This window comes from Ranitomeya imitator, chromosome 4, assembly GCF_032444005.1.
Source record: "Ranitomeya imitator isolate aRanImi1 chromosome 4, aRanImi1.pri, whole genome shotgun sequence".
Taxonomy (NCBI): domain Eukaryota; kingdom Metazoa; phylum Chordata; class Amphibia; order Anura; family Dendrobatidae; genus Ranitomeya; species Ranitomeya imitator.
This window is the reverse complement of record NC_091285.1, coordinates 931,453-949,044: the sequence shown is the minus strand read 5'-3', so window position 1 is coordinate 949,044 and position 17,592 is coordinate 931,453. Positions and strand designations below refer to the sequence as shown.

Sequence of the window (17,592 nt, the reverse complement as noted above, 5' to 3'; positions counted from 1 at the left end):
CCATGTGCTCAGTTAGTTCCCCAATACTCGTCCTAGTAGTGGGAGCAGCCGATGCCTCGTCCGTCACTCGTTGTGTATATTCCTTGTGTTGGAATCGGGGGGTGTATATATCATGTGCTCAGTTAGTTCCCCAATACTCGTCCTAGTAGCGGAAGCAGCCGATGCCTCGTCCGTCACTCGTTGTGTATATTCCTCGTGTTGGAATCGGGGGGTGTATATACCATGTGCTCAGTTAGTTCCCCAATACTCGTCCTAGTAGCGGAAGCAGCCGCGGCCTCGTCCATCACTCGTTGTGTATATTCCTCGTGTTGGAATCGGGGGTGTATATACCATGTGCTCAGTTAGTTCCCCAATACTCGTCCTAGTAGCGGAAGCAGCCGATGCCTCGTCCATCACTCGTTGTGTATATTCCTCGTGTTGGAATCGGGGGTGTATATACCATGTGCTCAGTTAGTTCCCAATACTCGTCCTAGTAGCGGAAGCAGCCGATGCCTCGTCCATCACTCGTTGTGTATATTCCTTGTGTTGGAATCGGGGGTGTATATACCATGTGCTCGGTTAGTTCCCAATACTCGTCCTAGTAGCGGGAGCAGCCGCGGCCTCGTCCGTCACTCGTTGTGTATATTCCTTGTGTTGGAATCGGGGGTGTATATACCATGTGCTCAGTTAGTTCCCCAATACTCGTCCTAGTAGCGGGAGCAGCCGATGCCTCGTCCGTCACTCGTTGTGTATATTCCTTGTGTTGGAATCGGGGGTGTATATACCATGTGCTCAGTTAGTTCCCCAATACTCGTCCTAGTAGCGGGAGCAGCCGATGCCTCGTCCGTCACTCGTTGTGTATATTCCTTGTGTTGGAATCGGGGGTGTATATACCATGTGCTCAGTTAGTTCCCCAATACTCGTCCTAGTAGCGGGAGCAGCCGATGCCTCGTCCGTCACTCGTTGTGTATATTCCTTGTGTTGGAATCGGGGGTGTATATACCATGTGCTCAGTTAGTTCCCCAATACTCGTCCTAGTAGCGGGAGCAGTCGATGCCTCGTCCGTCACTCGTTGTGTATATTCCTCGTGTTGGAATCGGGGGTGTATATACCATGTGCTCAGTTAGTTCCCCAATACTCGTCCTAGTAGCGGAAGCAGCCGCGGCCTCGTCCGTCACTCGTTGTGTATATTCCTCGTGTTGGAATCGGGGGTGTATATACCATGTGCTCAGTTAGTTCCCAATACTCGTCCTAGTAGCGGAAGCAGCCGCGGCCTCGTCCATCACTCGTTGTGTATATTCCTTGTGTTGGAATCGGGGGTGTATATACCATGTGCTCAGTTAGTTCCCCAATACTCGTCCTAGTAGCGGAAGCAGCCGATGCCTCGTCCATCACTCGTTGTGTATATTCCTTGTGTTGGAATCGGGGGTGTATATACCATGCGCTCAGTTAGTTCCCAATACTCGTCCTAGTAGCGGAAGCAGCCGATGCCTTGTCCATCACTCGTTGTGTATATTCCTTGTGTTGGAATCGGGGGTGTATATACCATGCGCTCAGTTAGTTCCCAATACTCGTCCTAGTAGCGGAAGCAGCCGCAGCCTCGTCCATCACTCGTTGTGTATATTCCTTGTGTTGGAATCGGGGGTGTATATATCATGTGCTCAGTTAGTTCCCCAATACTCGTCCTAGTAGCGGGAGCAGCCGATGCCTCGTCCGTCACTCGTTGTGTATATTCCTTGTGTTGGAATCGGGGGTGTATATACCATGCGCTCAGTTAGTTCCCCAATACTCGTCCTAGTAGCGGGAGCAGCCGATGCCTCGTCCGTCACTCGTTGTGTATATTCCTTGTGTTGGAATCGGGGGTGTATATACCATGTGCTCAGTTAGTTCCCAATACTCGTCCTAGTAGCGGAAGCAGCCGATGCCTCGTCCGTCACTCGTTGTGTATATTCCTTGTGTTGGAATCGGGGGTGTATATACCATGCGCTCGGTTAGTTCCCAATACTCGTCCTAGTAGCGGGAGCAGCCGATGCCTCGTCCATCACTCGTTGTGTATATTCCTTGTGTTGGAATCGGGGGTGTATATACCATGTGCTCAGTTAGTTCCCCAATACTCGTCCTAGTAGCGGGAGCAGCCGATGCCTCGTCCATCACTCGTTGTGTATATTCCTTGTGTTGGAATCGGGGGTGTATATACCATGTGCTCAGTTAGTTCCCCAATACTCGTCCTAGTAGCGGAAGCAGCCGATGCCTCGTCCATCACTCGTTGTGTATATTCCTTGTGTTGGAATCGGGGGTGTATATACCATGTGCTCAGTTAGTTCCCCAATACTCGTCCTAGTAGCGGAAGCAGCCGATGCCTCGTCCATCACTCGTTGTGTATATTCCTTGTGTTGGAATCGGGGGTGTATATACCATGTGCTCAGTTAGTTCCCCAATACTCGTCCTAGTAGCGGAAGCAGCCGATGCCTCGTCCGTCACTCGTTGTGTATATTCCTTGTGTTGGAATCGGGGGTGTATATACCATGCGCTCAGTTAGTTCCCCAATACTCGTCCTAGTAGCGGAAGCAGCCGATGCCTCGTCCGTCACTCGTTGTGTATATTCCTTGTGTTGGAATCGGGGGTGTATATACCATGCGCTCAGTTAGTTCCCCAAAAGTAGCGGGAGCAGCCGAGGTTCCCTACGTGGCGCTGTCACTCGGGCCTTGATTGCCTCTTGGTGCCCATTTCTCATACATACACATAATATATGGACATCTAAGGTGATTTTTTTTTTTTCTTGTGTGGTTGACACGAAATTCTCCACAGATGTCGGTAACAATGACACCTTTAGGCTATGTGCACACGTTCAGGATTTCTTGCAGAAATTTTCTGCAAGAAATCCGCATGTGTGTTTCTTGCGTTTTTGGTGCGTTTTTTTTTTGCTGATTTTTCCAGAGGTTCCCAATGCAATGATATAATGGAAAATCCGCAAAAAATCCACAAAACTAATGAACATGCTGCGATTTTTACCACAATGCCTTTTTTTCACGGAAAAAAACGCATCATGTGCACAAAAATTGTGGAATGCATTCTAAATGATGGGATGCATAATGTATGCGTTTTTTCACGTTTTTATAGCGAAAAACACGAAAAAACATGAAAAATCTGCAACGTGTGCACACAGCCCTAGGCACAGGATTACTAAGAACATTGGTGACTTGTTCAATACTTATTTCACCCGCTGTGTGTGTATGTTGTGAGGGGTTGACTCGCTCAGCTGCTTCTCAAGGAAGACACAAGAATGCTGGTAAATCACCTGCTGGTTTATTGTGGACAGCATAGACCATAGCGGGGTTCAGCGCAAAATGAACATGGCTTTTCTGGCATAACTGTAAAACAAAACGATAGCATATGACAAAGTCCACTTGTCTGAGGGATTCGCCTGCTCAGGCCACCAGGTGTCTTCAGCTCCACCTGGAGCCACTGTTTGAAGTCTTTCCTCTTCAAAACCATAACACACACTGACTCTCAAGCCAAGCTATTAATGCCAGTCCATGTGATGATCACATGACCGTGACATCATCCCAGGTCCTGTCAGTACACCTGCCGGTGTTGGTTCTGCAGGTGGAGATATGGTGGGCACCCTCCCACCCACTCTATGGATGCCCACCTAAAACCAGCCCGTGTCTGCAACTTTAATTTAACCCTCACAACACGTAGTGTGCTGGAGGAAAATACTTGAGTTTCACTTCCCTAACGCCATTATGCACAGTGACACATATTTCCTCACACACTGTGCAAGTGACCCTGTCACATATTCCCACCTCTGCACAAAGCTGGGGATTTTGGCACCTTCATACTCCAAACAGGGAATTTGTGAGAGAGCATCCGCGTTACCATGTAACTTCCATGGTCTACACTCTACGAGTCTACATCAGGGGTGTGCAATTAATTTTCCCGAGGGGCCACATGAGACCGTGATTGTTGTGGCTGGCCGAACCAATAGGCTGAAATGAATTAAGCTCCGTATTAACATCAACATACAATTATTAATATAATAATTATAATATCACTCAATATTGAGCAGAATGAAGTATGCTGACATTACCCTATGTACCGTTTGAACCCAAATACAGCCTCTTCTATATATTGTATAAGCCTCGCACATCCTCCCCAGGTCTGGCACGTGAGGCCTGCACAGCCTCCCCATGTGCTGCCAAGCATCCCATATACATAACTATAAAAAAAACAAACAAAAAAAAACCCCTACACCACATACTCACCTTGGTCCCGTTTACCGGCGCTCTACTTCTGCTCCTGTCTCGGTGTCTGACACCGCAGTACAAATCCTCTCCTCCACCAGTGCATTTAGCATGGATAGACACAGATAGCGGGCAGGCACGGTGCGGACCATGGGTCACTCTATTCAGCCCCTTGGCTGTCTCCCTCTGCGGGCCGGACTGAGACACTCAGAGGGCCGGATGTGGCCCGCGGGCTGCACTTTGCCCAGGTCTGCTCTACGTGGAAACTGAAATCTTGAAGAGCTAAGAACCACCTAGTCACCCAGGCATTCTTACCCTTCTCTCTTAATCATCTCCGAGGGGCATGGTCTGACATTAGCTTAATCCTACGGCCTAGAAGGTAATACTTCAGTGTGACCACGGCCCACTTTATGGCCAAGCACTCCTTCTCAACAATTTTCCTCTCAGGAAGAGCGTTTCTTGCTCAGATACAGCATGTGATGCTCTTCTCCATTTATATCCTGAGACAGCACAGCTCCCAACTCGACTTCTGAAGCATCGGTCTGGACCACAAATTCTTTACTAAAGTCTGATGCGACCAGAACCGGATGCTTGCACAAAGCCCACTTGAGCTCCAGAAATGCCACCTCTGTATCAGGATTTCACCATCATCGACTTGGTGCCCATAAGGAAATCTGTTAAGGGTGCCGCAATTATGGCGAAATGTGGGATAAATCGCCGGTAATGCCCCACAATTCTAAGAAATGCCTTCACTTGCTTCTTGGAGAACGGTTGCTGCCACTTCTGAATTTCCTTGATCTTATTTAACTGCGGCTTGATTTCGCCTCTCCCAACGATGTAGCCTAAGTACCTGGCCTCTTCCTTCCCTATGGCACACTTCTTGGGATTTATGGTGAATCCCACTTTCCTCAATGCATCGATGATCGACTGTACCTTGCGCAGGTGTGAACTCCAGTCAGGACTGAAGACCACAATGTCATAAAGGTAGGCTGCGGCATACTTATGTGGAGCCAAGATCCAATCCCTTGCCCTCTGGAAGGTAGCTTGGACCCCCCGCAGTCCGAAGGGCATTCTGGTGTACTGGAAACACCCATCCGGCGTCGAGAAGGTCGTTTTCTCCTTGGTGCTCTGGGACATGGGGATCTGTCAGTACCTCTTCGTTAGGTCAAGGGTTCTGATGTACTTCACAGGCCCAAGTCAATCAATGACTTTGTCCACGCGGGGCATCGGATATGCATCAAAACTGGACACCTCAATCAGCTTGTGGTAGTCATTACAAAACTGCCACTTGCCATTGGGCTTCGGTATGAGGATGATGGTAAGCGATCATCCATTTTTTTTGACTCCTCTATCACCCCGAGGTCCAGCATTCTCTTCACCTCCTTTTGATATTCTCTCCCTGCGTGCTTCGGGGATTCTATAGTGCTTGAGGATCACCCTTACGAGTAGCTCTTTTAACATGTCATGTTCCACCACCTGTGTACTCCTGGCAACTCCGAGAACAGGTCGCGGTTCTGCACAGCAGTTCTCGACTCTGTTTCTTCTGGGTCGGCGTTAGTGTATCGTCAATGGTGACCACCTCCACCTTGGCTTCGAGACGGGCCCCCAGTAAAGAAGCTTCCAACGATTCCCAGTCTCGCCATGGTTTGAGCAAGTTCACATGCTACACTTGGCGCGGCTTCCTGTGACCGGACTCGTGTACCTTGTAATTACCGGGAGATACACAAGAAAAGTACTGGACCTGATGTCATATGTGTGGCGCAGATCTGCAGGAGGGGGGCGCTCCAATTATCCTCACCCATCCCTTGTAGGATGTGAGCCCTCGCATGCATGGTCCTCTCCTCCTGTATCCTCACCCATCCCTTGTAGATTGTGAGCCCTCGTGGGCAGGGTCCTCTCTCCTCCTGTATTCTCACCCATCCCTTGTAGATTGTGAGCCCTCGCGGGCAGGGTCCTCTCTCCTCCTGTATCCTCACCCAGCCCTTGTAGATTGTGAGCCCTCGCGGGCAGGGTCCTCTCTCCTCCTGTATCCTCACCCAGCCCTTGTAGATTGTGAGCCCTCGCGGGCAGGGTCCTCTCTCCTCCTGTATCCTCACCCATCCCTTGTAGGATGTGAGCCCTCTCATGCATGGTCCTCTCCTCCTGTATCCTCACCCATCCCTTGTAGACTGTGAGCCCTCGCGGGCAGGGTCCTCTCTCCTCCTGTATCCTCACCCAGCCCTTGTAGGATGTGAGCCCTCGCATGCATGGTCCTCTCCTCCTGTATCCTCACCCATCCCTTGTAGACTGTGAGCCCTCGCGGGCAGGGTCCTCTCTCCTCCTGTATCCTCACCCAGCCCTTGTAGACATGTCACCGAGTTTTTCCACAACCTCGTATGGGCCTTGCCACTTGGCCAGGAACTTGCTCTCCACAAGTGATATTTGTTTTTCTTAATTATTAAATTTGCAAAAAATACTACATTTCAGTTTTTTCAGTCAAGATGGAGTACAGAGTGGACATTAATGAGAAAAAAGAACTTTTCTGAAGTTACCAAATGGCTTCAATGAAACAAAGCGTGAAAAATGTAAAGGGGTCTGAATACTTTCCGTACCCACTGTATGCAAAAACAGACTTCACACTCAGCGTATGAAAATACGGTCCGTTTTTTACGGCCGTAATACGCACAGATGTCCCCAAAATAGTGATCCGTATGTCATCCGTAGGTAGGGTGTGGCAGCGTATTTTGCGCATGTCATCCTCCGCATTGTAATCCGTACTGCGAGATTTTTCTCGCAGGCTTGCAAAACGGACATACAATGGATCCATGGGCTCAAATATTTGTTATACATATACACACATAGTATATATGTTTTATAAATGTGTGTGTATGTGTGTATATATATATATATATATATATATATATATATATATATATATATATATATATATATAATTTTTTCATATAGCGCTGGATAGCATAGAAGCCGGTAATTCAATTGCCAGCTTTTGCTTTTTGCCATCTCCTTCCCTAACCCGACATTATATGAGACATAGTTACATACTCTAAACCATCTCATATCCCTTCTTTTATTACATATTCCTCTTTAGTAATGTAAGAAGTGTCTTGGGTTAAATTTTGGTGTCTCTAGCTATTAAATTAAAGGGTTAAATCGCAGAAAAAATTGGCGTGGGCTCCCACGCAATTTTCTCTGCCAGAGTGGGAAAGCCAGTGACTGAGAGCAGATATTAATAGCCTGGAGAGGGTCCACGGTTATAGGACCCCCCGACTAAAAACATCTGCCCCCAGCCACCCCAAAAAAGGCACATCTGGAAGATACGCCTATTCTGACACTTGGCCACTCTCTTCCCACTCTCGTGTAGAGGTGGGATATGGGGTGATGAAGGGTTAATGTCACCTTGTATTGTAAGGTGACATTAAGAGAATAAGCCAAACTATAGGGTGTATCCAGGTCTGATACCCCTAAAGGTCCTCTGATAGTAAATATCAAAACTAGCTAGGAGAATACCTTATATGGAATAAAACATGACGGAAATGAGGTAGGACGCTGTGTAATTATTGAAAAATATTACAAGGATGTTACAAATGAGACAATTGCAAATATGTACAGAGTTAATTATAAAGATAACGGGTTAAATGAGAAATAACACTTACATGTGTTCAGATCATTTGAGGCAACCAGGCTAGTGGAGTTCCCATATGTCCCAATGCATCAGGACTCTTGTTAGGAACAGATCTTCAAGTCAGACTCACATAGGCTCCAGCAGACAGACAGCAGGCTGGGGTGCCTGGCAGACTTATAGCTCAGCCTGATGACATCACAAAAAAGGGCTGGTTTTCCCAGACCCTCCTATCTCTTCAGTTTAACTAAATTTAACCTAAATTTGTCCTAATGCCTGTAACTCCGCTACAGAACATGTCATAGTCATAACAAACCCAGCATTCATCTCGTATTAACATTGGCATTCTAATGAGATCAAATATGTCCTATTTGTGATGCATAATTACAGATAAATCCCTACTTTTTACCTGATGGAGTTAGAAGCTCATGTTTAGAGTTTCGGATAGATCTGCCGATGGACGGTAACAATATGTATTCCTTGTTTTCCTAGCCCAAGTCGTTGGCCCAATATCTTACAATAATGGAACAAAGGACTTCTTGCATTTACAGAAGGGAATCAGACCAGTTTTAGCTAGCCCAACTTTCCACTGCAGCTATGCCAGTCGTAAATGCCTTTCTTCAATAAAACTCCCCCACGTGCATTGACAAGGCAAGCTTTTGCCTGAGTGAAAGGTAAGGGGGGTTTTAGCCCACAGCCTGGGCTAACAAGAGAAACTAAACTTACATGATATTTCATACAATATCATGACACCATATAAATATCTTCCAAGACTGCAAGTACCTGGTGGCCGGCCCGTCTTCACTCTTACTCTCTTAAATCTTAGGCATCTCGTCCTCTGTTGGCCCTACAAGATGCAGTGAGTAATTATTGGGGCCTTTGGTCTGTGGTCCTGTTGCATGGTTCCGCAACATGACCCTTTTCTGAGGAGCTGTTACAAAGGTGACTGGAGAAGCCATTTCCTTCTTTCGTTTACTGCTCTTTATGGTGTAATGAGTCTACGCTTTGCTATACTGTAAAGATACAGATCAGGAATGTGGACTCTGTCATCCTGATTCACATACGGCGTGATAGAGGGTGTAAACAATGTGCACGTTAAAATGTAGCACATGGCTTCCTTTGACAAACTGGATGGTATAAGGTCCAGGTAAGGAACTCCTGTGTCCGGGTGCTTGAGGTCCTCCCATGTATGAGTCAGTGGTGCCTGCTGGTGAGGGTGGGTGGTCTCTGAAATCCCATCTGTGGAGGACAGTTATTGGAGGTTATGCCATTGGTGGGCTGTCGCTGGTGTCCTGCCATTGGTGGGCTGTCTCTGGTGTCCTGCCATTGGTGGGCTGTCGCTGGTGTCTTGCCATTGGTGGGCTGTCGCTGGTGTCCTGCCATTGTCTGGCTGTCGCTGGTGTCTTGCCATTGGTGGGCTGTCGCTGGTGTCCTGCCATTGGTGGGCTGTCTCTGGTGTCCTGCCATTGGTGGGCTGTCGCTGGTGTCTTGCCATTGGTGGGCTGTCGCTGGTGTCCTGCCATTGTCTGGCTGTCGCTGGTGTCCTGCCATTGGTGGGCTGTCGCTGGTGTCCTGCCATTGTCTGGCTGTCGCTGGTGTCTTGCCATTGGTGGGCTGTCGCTGGTGTCCTGCCATTGGTGGGCTGTCTCTGGTGTCCTGCCATTGGTGGGCTGTCGCTGGTGTCTTGCCATTGGTGGGCTGTCGCTGGTGTCCTGCCATTGTCTGGCTGTCGCTGGTGTCCTGCCATTGGTGGGCTGTTGCTGGTGTCCTGCCTGGTTGTCTGGTAGTGCCGCTCCGCTCCATAGATATACGGTAACAAGCACTGAATGTTGAACTGATATTTGTATACCCTAAACTATCCTTTAAAGGTGGAAAAAGTTTTGAAATGATTCCTCTTGAAAGGATTTTTTTTTCACGCAACAAAGACCTGGGTGTGTAGACTTTTTATATTCTCTCTGTGTAACCTTCTCAGGCAGAATGAGACCTATATCCTCTATCTCACGAGAACACCACTCCAGCCTTAGCTCCTGAATCCGCCCTCAGCCCGTACCCTTACCGAACCCAAGGGAAGCAGTAGTATACCGTAATACGAACGGGGTTAACAAAAAATACTAAACATACAAATATACTCACACATATAACAGAGGAATGCATCGGGGAGTGGAAGATGGGGTTAAAGTAAAGTAGGAGAAGAAAGGGAATTATCGCACACTCAAAAACCTAGCAACAGTAACAGATAAATCCACCAACCGCCTTCTCCAATAACAGCCTCCAACCATGCAGCATGAAGCTACCTCTGACAATGAGTGCTAGCCAGGACCAGATTATATAGGAGATGGGAGCGGCTAACAGAGCACAGCTGAGAGCCTTAATGCAGGAAAGCATCCAGGAGCTCTCAACTGAGCAGATTAACTCCTGCACTGCTAAAAGAAACCTGCACTATTTAATATGAACGTGAAGTGCTTCTAAACGGCGAAGGAGTAGGAGAAATTAGACTCTGCAAACTTCTGGCTCCTCTCTCACAGTAAACCTGTGACAGTATTACAGCATAGACGGAAGCAAATTAACACTTTGTTCTTTTGATCCAGTCAGATTTAGTGATATCAACTTGCATAAAAACCGGGGTAGTAATCTCAGCTGTGAGGGACGGTGTCTGCTCTTCTATCGAAATAGATTCACAATGAAGGAGGAAGCATCGTCCTACAAGTCTGCGAGGCCTGCGTGGAGTAAATGCCCCACATTCTCTCCATAAAACTCCCTGGACTCTAATATTTTCTGATCCAACCGCATTGTTCAGTTTTCATAGAGGAAATCCGGTCAGGGGCTCTCTTGCCATCAATGACCCTCACCATGGCTACCAGGGTCACCAACCATCCAGAAAGTCCTGGAAAATCCATAAAAATAGGGCACTGTTTTCCCCTTACTTTAATATTCGTTGTGCCCATGATATTTTTGACACTGGAGAGACTTATGCTGATAATTCTGACTGTATTGATCACCCTCGTGCTGGTCCCAGTGAATGGATCTGATGTCTTCATATAGGATTCCTGGTCTGTAGACACCAATCACTTATGATTCTAATGGTTTATTATGATCATCTAATGTGTCTGTCAAAATGTCCCTTAAGTTTTTGAGAAGCTGTGAAGAAAAATTAAAATTGGCGACCCTGATGGCTATCTATCACCATTTTACCAAAAGTTCATAGCGATAATTTGCTCTTAAAAACGTCAGGAAAATGTGAATTTCAAATCGGTTGTCTGAGAAAAAATGATTTCAGTGTTAGTTTTGATAGCATCATCAAATTTTTTTTGCATTTGCTGCGAACCTAAAGTAGAAAGGCTCCATTTGCCCTGAAAAGACGTGTGCTAAGCCCCCAAACACATTAGTTTTAATAGTGTTTAAGCTTAAAAATGGACACGAATCCATTGAGTCCAACCTACAGCCTCGCATGATGATTCAGAGGAAGCAAAAACCCCATGGGGCAGACGCTAATATTAGGGGAAAATTCCTTCCCAACTCCACATACAGTGATCAGACGAGTTCCCTGCATCATCATTCTTTCGTTTGCATGAATATGTGACCTTACTTTTATCTACTGTACACTTCAATTCCATTTCTCAGCCCAAGCCTCAAGCTTATTTAAATCCTCCTGTAATATTAAATTGTCCTTGTAGCAAAATAGGTATAAGTGTGTGTGTGTGTGTGTGTATGTATATATATGTATATATATATATATATATATATATATATGTATGTATATATATATATATATATATATATATATATATATATATATATATATATATATATATATATAATGTGACTAGCAGTAATTTAACATCTGTCCTGAAGGCTGCAGGTTTCACAAAGGTCACAGCATATGTTATCCTGAGCAAGCAGTCTTCTGTCTCCAATCTCGCCAGGGGGTCTGGCTAAGAACCAGGAAGGGGAAACCTTTCACACCTTCCTCTCTTTTGAAGGAAGATGTCAATCACAGGCTGACACTATCTATCTGTGAGAAACTTACACAGGGAATTTCAGAGGAAATAATATATTCATTGGCGGAGTGGCCATGGTCCAGTCACAAACAAGCAATTATAAATATTCACATGAGAGGCTGGTCTAGAAATCTGACCTCCAAGGTAACTCTATAAATAAGGCCTATACACAAAGAATGGGGTTCACAGATTGAGGGCAGCCAAGCTGATGTTTCATTCCATATTCGTCCCCCCTCAGGGAGAAGAAAGCCGACTACAAAGTTAGATATTTCTGTAAGTTTTCTCCGTTTATTTTTATAACAGTTTTGCATACTTGTGTCTTTTTATTACCATATTTTATACCCTTTTTATTGTAAGCACTGTACCTTTTGTGTTAAAGCATAAAACTTTAATAAGTTGACCTTGCATGTTCTAAAGAATCCATAGCCTTAATGTGTGTGAGCCTTAAGATTGGCAGACAGTAGTATTAATATTTCCAGGACTCATCGCCCGTGTATTCGGTGAGTGGTGGCAGCGCGTATGAGCGGGTGTGTGGCCTGGGTCGGTGTGTGATTTATGCTCCCATTACAGCATAGGACAGAGGTTGGATGCTGGACTGAGAGTGGAGAGATAGATTAACCCTTGCAGGCACAACCCCAAGTCACGTACTGAGAAGAGAGTATGTAACAGTCCTTCTCTGTGCGGATTCCCTGCAGAGTTATCATCCTCTACAAATATTAAAGCTTTACTGTATTCCCTCTGCAAAGTCATTGATAATTATGTTGAAGAGGGCCCAATACTGACCTCTGTGGTGCCCAGTACTGAACCTGGCAGTTCCCAATACTGACCTGTTGTTGCCCAGTACTGACCCAGGCTGGGCCCAATACTGACCCTGGTGGTGCCCAGTACTGACCCCAGCGGTACCGGATGCTTACTCCTTTTGTACCCAATACTGACCCCAGCGCTAGCGGATACTGACCCTGGCGTTGCCCAGTACGGACCTCGGCGGTAGCGGATACTGACCCCTGTTGTACCCCTCGGTTAGCTGTAACTCAGTTTTCCATTATAATCCATCTTCTGTTTCCTGTCACTGAGCTCGTCGCTAATCCAGTTCCACATTTAGATTGTCGGCTGCACACATCAATATGGACAGTTGGCCGACACCCTGTGTGCGGTGGCCTAGCGCTTGTCGTGGACGACGTTGACTGCACTGGTCTGATTTTTGGGCTGTGATGCCAATCTGTGACTTTCTCATAAAGGACACAAATGTTTGAGTGCTCCTGTGTATGAACGTTGGCTGTAGGTCAGATGATTGGCTGCAGCATCGTTCTGCTGACAGTCATGTCCTGTATGGCCAGCCTTAACACTCTACAGTCTCCTAGAACTGCACGCATCACTTATCGAGCTCTTCAATACAAATGCAGCCTTAGGGTCCGTTCACACTCGGCAACTGGCGGCACGATATGGCTGCTGATCAGTAAGTGTTTGCACAGTCAGGCCGAAGTAAGCGATGCACACTGAGCGATCTATACTAGATTACCAGATCTGTTCTAGATCACACAGTCCGCATGGGCAGCACAAAAGTTTTGCTCCTTCATCAGATGAACAGCAGCCACCTTACATGGCAAGATAATTGTGAAATGAGTGTTAACCGCGCTCGTTCACTATGAACTTGCATCATAAATGCCCCTACACTAAGGTCGGTGAGCACCACATATATGGCTGTTACCACCGCTGTGCTGCCACGCACCGGAATGATTGTTCAGTGTTTTGTGGCTTTCCCTCTTTCTCGCTGAGCTGTGAGTCCTGGCTCTCCGGGATTCACTACAAAGTATCTGCTGCATTTCCTGCCACTGCTTTTTATAGTGACTTTCATAGTCCCTCCTGATTGGCTGTGCTATACCATGTGATATAACTGCAAGGGGAAGCCTGCGTGGCAACACTGCTACCTCTACTATTTTCTATTGAATTCTGGCCTCCAGCGCTGCTGATGTTGAGGTCAATCTGGCCATGGGTTCCCCAGAATTGTAAGCCACCCTTGCAGAATAGGCATTGCCCTCCTCCACCTCTGGCCCTTGTGTAGCTGTATTGGCGGTGTGTCCCCTCCTGCTGATCATGATTGTGGTACCATGTATATTGAATGCACTTGGGTCTGTTATTGGATCTATGTAATAAGCTTAGTTCTGGTACCACATCTATGTATTAATCATGGTTCTGGTACCACATCTATGTACTAATTATGGTTCTGGTACCACATCTATGTATTAATTATGGTTCTGGTACCACATCTATGTATTAGTCATTGTTCTGGTACCATGTCTGTCAGACCCTTGATTCTGTGACCTTATATGTAGTAAACTTATTTCTGGTACCTAACCTTTGTAGGAAGCTTTTAGTAACCACTCATCAGGTATCCGGGACGACACGTGTGTGCAATACCTACTTGAAAGCAACGCCATTCGTAGTCTTGCTGCAATTATGCAGCAACCAGAGTTAATCAGGTGAAGGTTGGAGCACCACCTGTGGGTCCATGCTGTGTGCTTGCCCCCGGGCAGCTTGCGATAATGCACCATTTGCCTTCTCTGTCATTTGAGCACATCTGGAAGTGCGTTTCTTAGGAAGTGCCATCATTTTCTTCATTTTTCTGACAGGCATATTATCTTTTCTACTTTCTCCAAAGTCTGAAATTTGCAGATTTACTCCTGAGCCAAAATTTAAAAAGATGGGAATTTCTGTGAAATCCTGACAACAGGACTTTGTTTTCCGGGACGTGTTGGAGCCACAGACCATAAGTAAGTGTTTCCAGTGCAAACTATCAAATGACAGATATTCAGAATGATGCAGAACCAAAGCCACTGTATAGATAGACGACCGGCATCCACTACACAGATACAGAACCATCATCATTCTGAGTACATGACTAGGAGATGGTCAGGAGCATTATATAGAAACAGAACCAGGACAATTACGTAGAGCTGGACACAGATAATGAACCATCATTATTCTGAGTACACAACCAGGAGATGTTCAAGAGCATTATATAGAAACAGAACCAGGACAATTACATAGAGCTGGACACAGATACAGAACCATCATCATTCTGAGTACACAACCAGGAGATAGTCAGGAGCATTATATGGAAACAGAACCAGGAAAATTACGTAGAGCTGGACATAGATGAAGAACTGACTTATTAAATGGTGTATCTTCCTAGAATATAATTTACCTTTGCTTTATTCCCGATGGTTTCTGGATTCCTGGCTCTGGTGCTGGTTACCATTTATGTCTGATGTATTTTTTGTTTTACAGATGTTCCATCATGAACGGACATTTGTCTAATTACTATGTGGGAGGAAACGCCTCTCCAGATCTCAGGTATGTAACTAGGAGATTCAACCATATCTATATGTAGAAATTTTTTTTTTTACTTATTTTGTTTCCACTAATAAAAATGGCACAAAACCCAATTGTCTGAAAGCCATCGACAATTCGCCTCACTGCTGTGGGTGCGGTAATTGTGACAAAATCCAGACATTCCGATATGGAGGATGTTCCACATTCATGCTGTGCCGCTCACTGCAGACCGGAGACCCCTGGTTCCCCTCATTCTGCGGTTGGAGTCATCATAGTAGTGGCAGTGTTTGTGCGGCAGTTGGGGTTCATTACGGACCTGACTTGTGGAGCGGTTGTGGATGTCCTTTGCATAGTCCTGAGGCTTATTGCTGAGCCGGCTCCTCCACTGCGGCTCCTCTGTGTGCAGACCGTTGCTCAGGGGCTGTACCTGTGTCTCCGTAGTGTGAGGCCGTCCTGCTCCCTCCTCCATGACGCCCCTGTGGAGCAGAACAAGTCCACTGATCCCCAATGATCGATGTCTCTCAGATGTTTCTTCTTTCACTTTCCTGCAGCAATTATGACTTGTCCTCTGTAAAATCGGAGAAGACCGGAAGAGGAAATGCCAAGAGTCTATACGGTAATCTGTTCATGGGCGTGAAACGCGCTACTGAGTATATACATGTATGTTATGTATAGTGGGGGACAGGGTAGAGTGGTCAGTCCTCCCTAAGGATAGGCAGTATGGGGCCTATAGTGGCAGACCACACAGGGTTATCCCTTATTCCTCCCCTCCACAGGGTGGCAGTATAGTGCCGGGGCCTATAGTGGCAGATCACACAGGGTTATCCCTTATTCCTCACCTCCAGAGGGTGGCAGTATAGTGCCGGGGCCTATAGTGGCAGACCACACAGGGTTATCCCTTATTCCTCCCCTCCAGAGGGTGGCAGTATAGTGCCGGGGCCTATAGTGGCAGATCACACAGGGTTATCCCTTAGTCCTCCCCTCCAGAGGGTGGCAGTATAGTGCCGGGGCCTATAGTGGCAGATCACACAGGGTTATCCCTTATTCCTCCCCTCCAGAGGGTGGCAGTATAGTGCCGGGGCCTATAGTGGCAGATCACACAGGGTTATCCCTTATTCCTCCCCTCCAGAGGGTGGCAGTATAGTGCCGGGGCCTATAGTGGCAGACCACACAGGGTTATCCCTTATTCCTCCCCTCCAGAGGGTGGCAGTATAGTGCCGGGGCCTATAGTGGCAGATCACACAGGGTTATCCCTTATTCCTCACCTCCAGAGGGTGGCAGTATAGTGCCGGGGCCTATAGTGGCAGATCACACAGGGTTATCCCTTATTCCTCCCCTCCAGAGGGTGGCAGTATAGTGCCGGGGCCTATAGTGGCAGATCACACAGGGTTATCCCTTATTCCTCCCCTCCAGAGGGTGGCAGTATAGTGCCGGGGCCTATAGTGGCAGACCACACAGGGTTATCCCTTATTCCTCCCCTCCAGAGGGTGGCAGTATAGTGCCGGGGCCTATAGTGGCAGATCACACAGGGTTATCCCTTATTCCTCACCTCCAGAGGGTGGCAGTATAGTGCCGGGGCCTATAGTGGCAGATCACACAGGGTTATCCCTTATTCCTCCCCTCCAGAGGGTGGCAGTATAGTGCCGGGGCCTATAGTGGCAGATCACACAGGGTTATCCCTTATTCCTCACCTCCAGAGGGTGGCAGTATAGTGCCGGGGCCTATAGTGGCAGACCACACAGGGTTATCCCTTATTCCTCCCCTCCAGAGGGTGGCAGTATAGTGCCGGGGCCTATAGTGGCAGACCACACAGGGTTATCCCTTATTCCTCCCCTCCAGAGGGTGGCAGTATAGTGCCGGGGCCTATAGTGGCAGATCACACAGGGTTATCCCTTATTCCTCCCCTCCAGAGGGTGGCAGTATAGTGCCGGGGCCTATAGTGGCAGATCACACAGGGTTATCCCTTATTCCTCCCCTCCACAGGGTGGCAGTATAGTGCCGGGGCCTATAGTGGCAGATCACACAGGGTTGTCCCTTATTCCTCCCCTCCAGAGGGTGGCAGTATAGTGCCGGGGCCTATAGTGGCAGATCACACAGGGTTATCCCTTATTCCTCCCCTCCAGAGGGTGGCAGTATAGTGCCGGGGCCTATAGTGGCAGATCACACAGGGTTATCCCTTATTCCTCACCTCCAGAGGGTGGCAGTATAGTGCCGGGGCCTATAGTGGCAGATCACACAGGGTTATCCCTTATTCCTCCCCTCCAGAGGGTGACAGTATAGTGCCGGGGCCTATAGTGGCAGATCACACAGGGTTATCCCTTATTCCTCCCCTCCAGAGGGTGGCAGTATAGTGCCGGGGCCTATAGTGGCAGATCACACAGGGTTATCCCTTATTCCTCCCCTCCACAGGGTGGCAGTA

At 47.3% G+C, this 17,592-nt stretch overlaps 1 protein-coding gene across 5 annotated transcripts in view; it reads left to right on the top strand.

Moving 5' to 3' along the window:
• Window positions 1-17,592, top strand: part of EPS8 (EGFR pathway substrate 8, signaling adaptor) — a 205,426-nt gene that overhangs the window by 47,205 nt on the left and 140,629 nt on the right. For all 5 annotated transcript variants that reach the window (XR_011320615.1, XM_069762743.1, XM_069762745.1 and 2 more), the window contains exons 2-4: window positions 14,500-14,611; window positions 15,129-15,194; window positions 15,725-15,789. Coding sequence is in view for 4 of the 5 variants with exons in the window: in XM_069762743.1 (XP_069618844.1) it covers window positions 15,139-15,194; window positions 15,725-15,789 (121 nt within the window). In the remaining variant the exon portion in view is untranslated. The remainder of the gene's footprint in view (window positions 1-14,499; window positions 14,612-15,128; window positions 15,195-15,724; window positions 15,790-17,592) is intronic.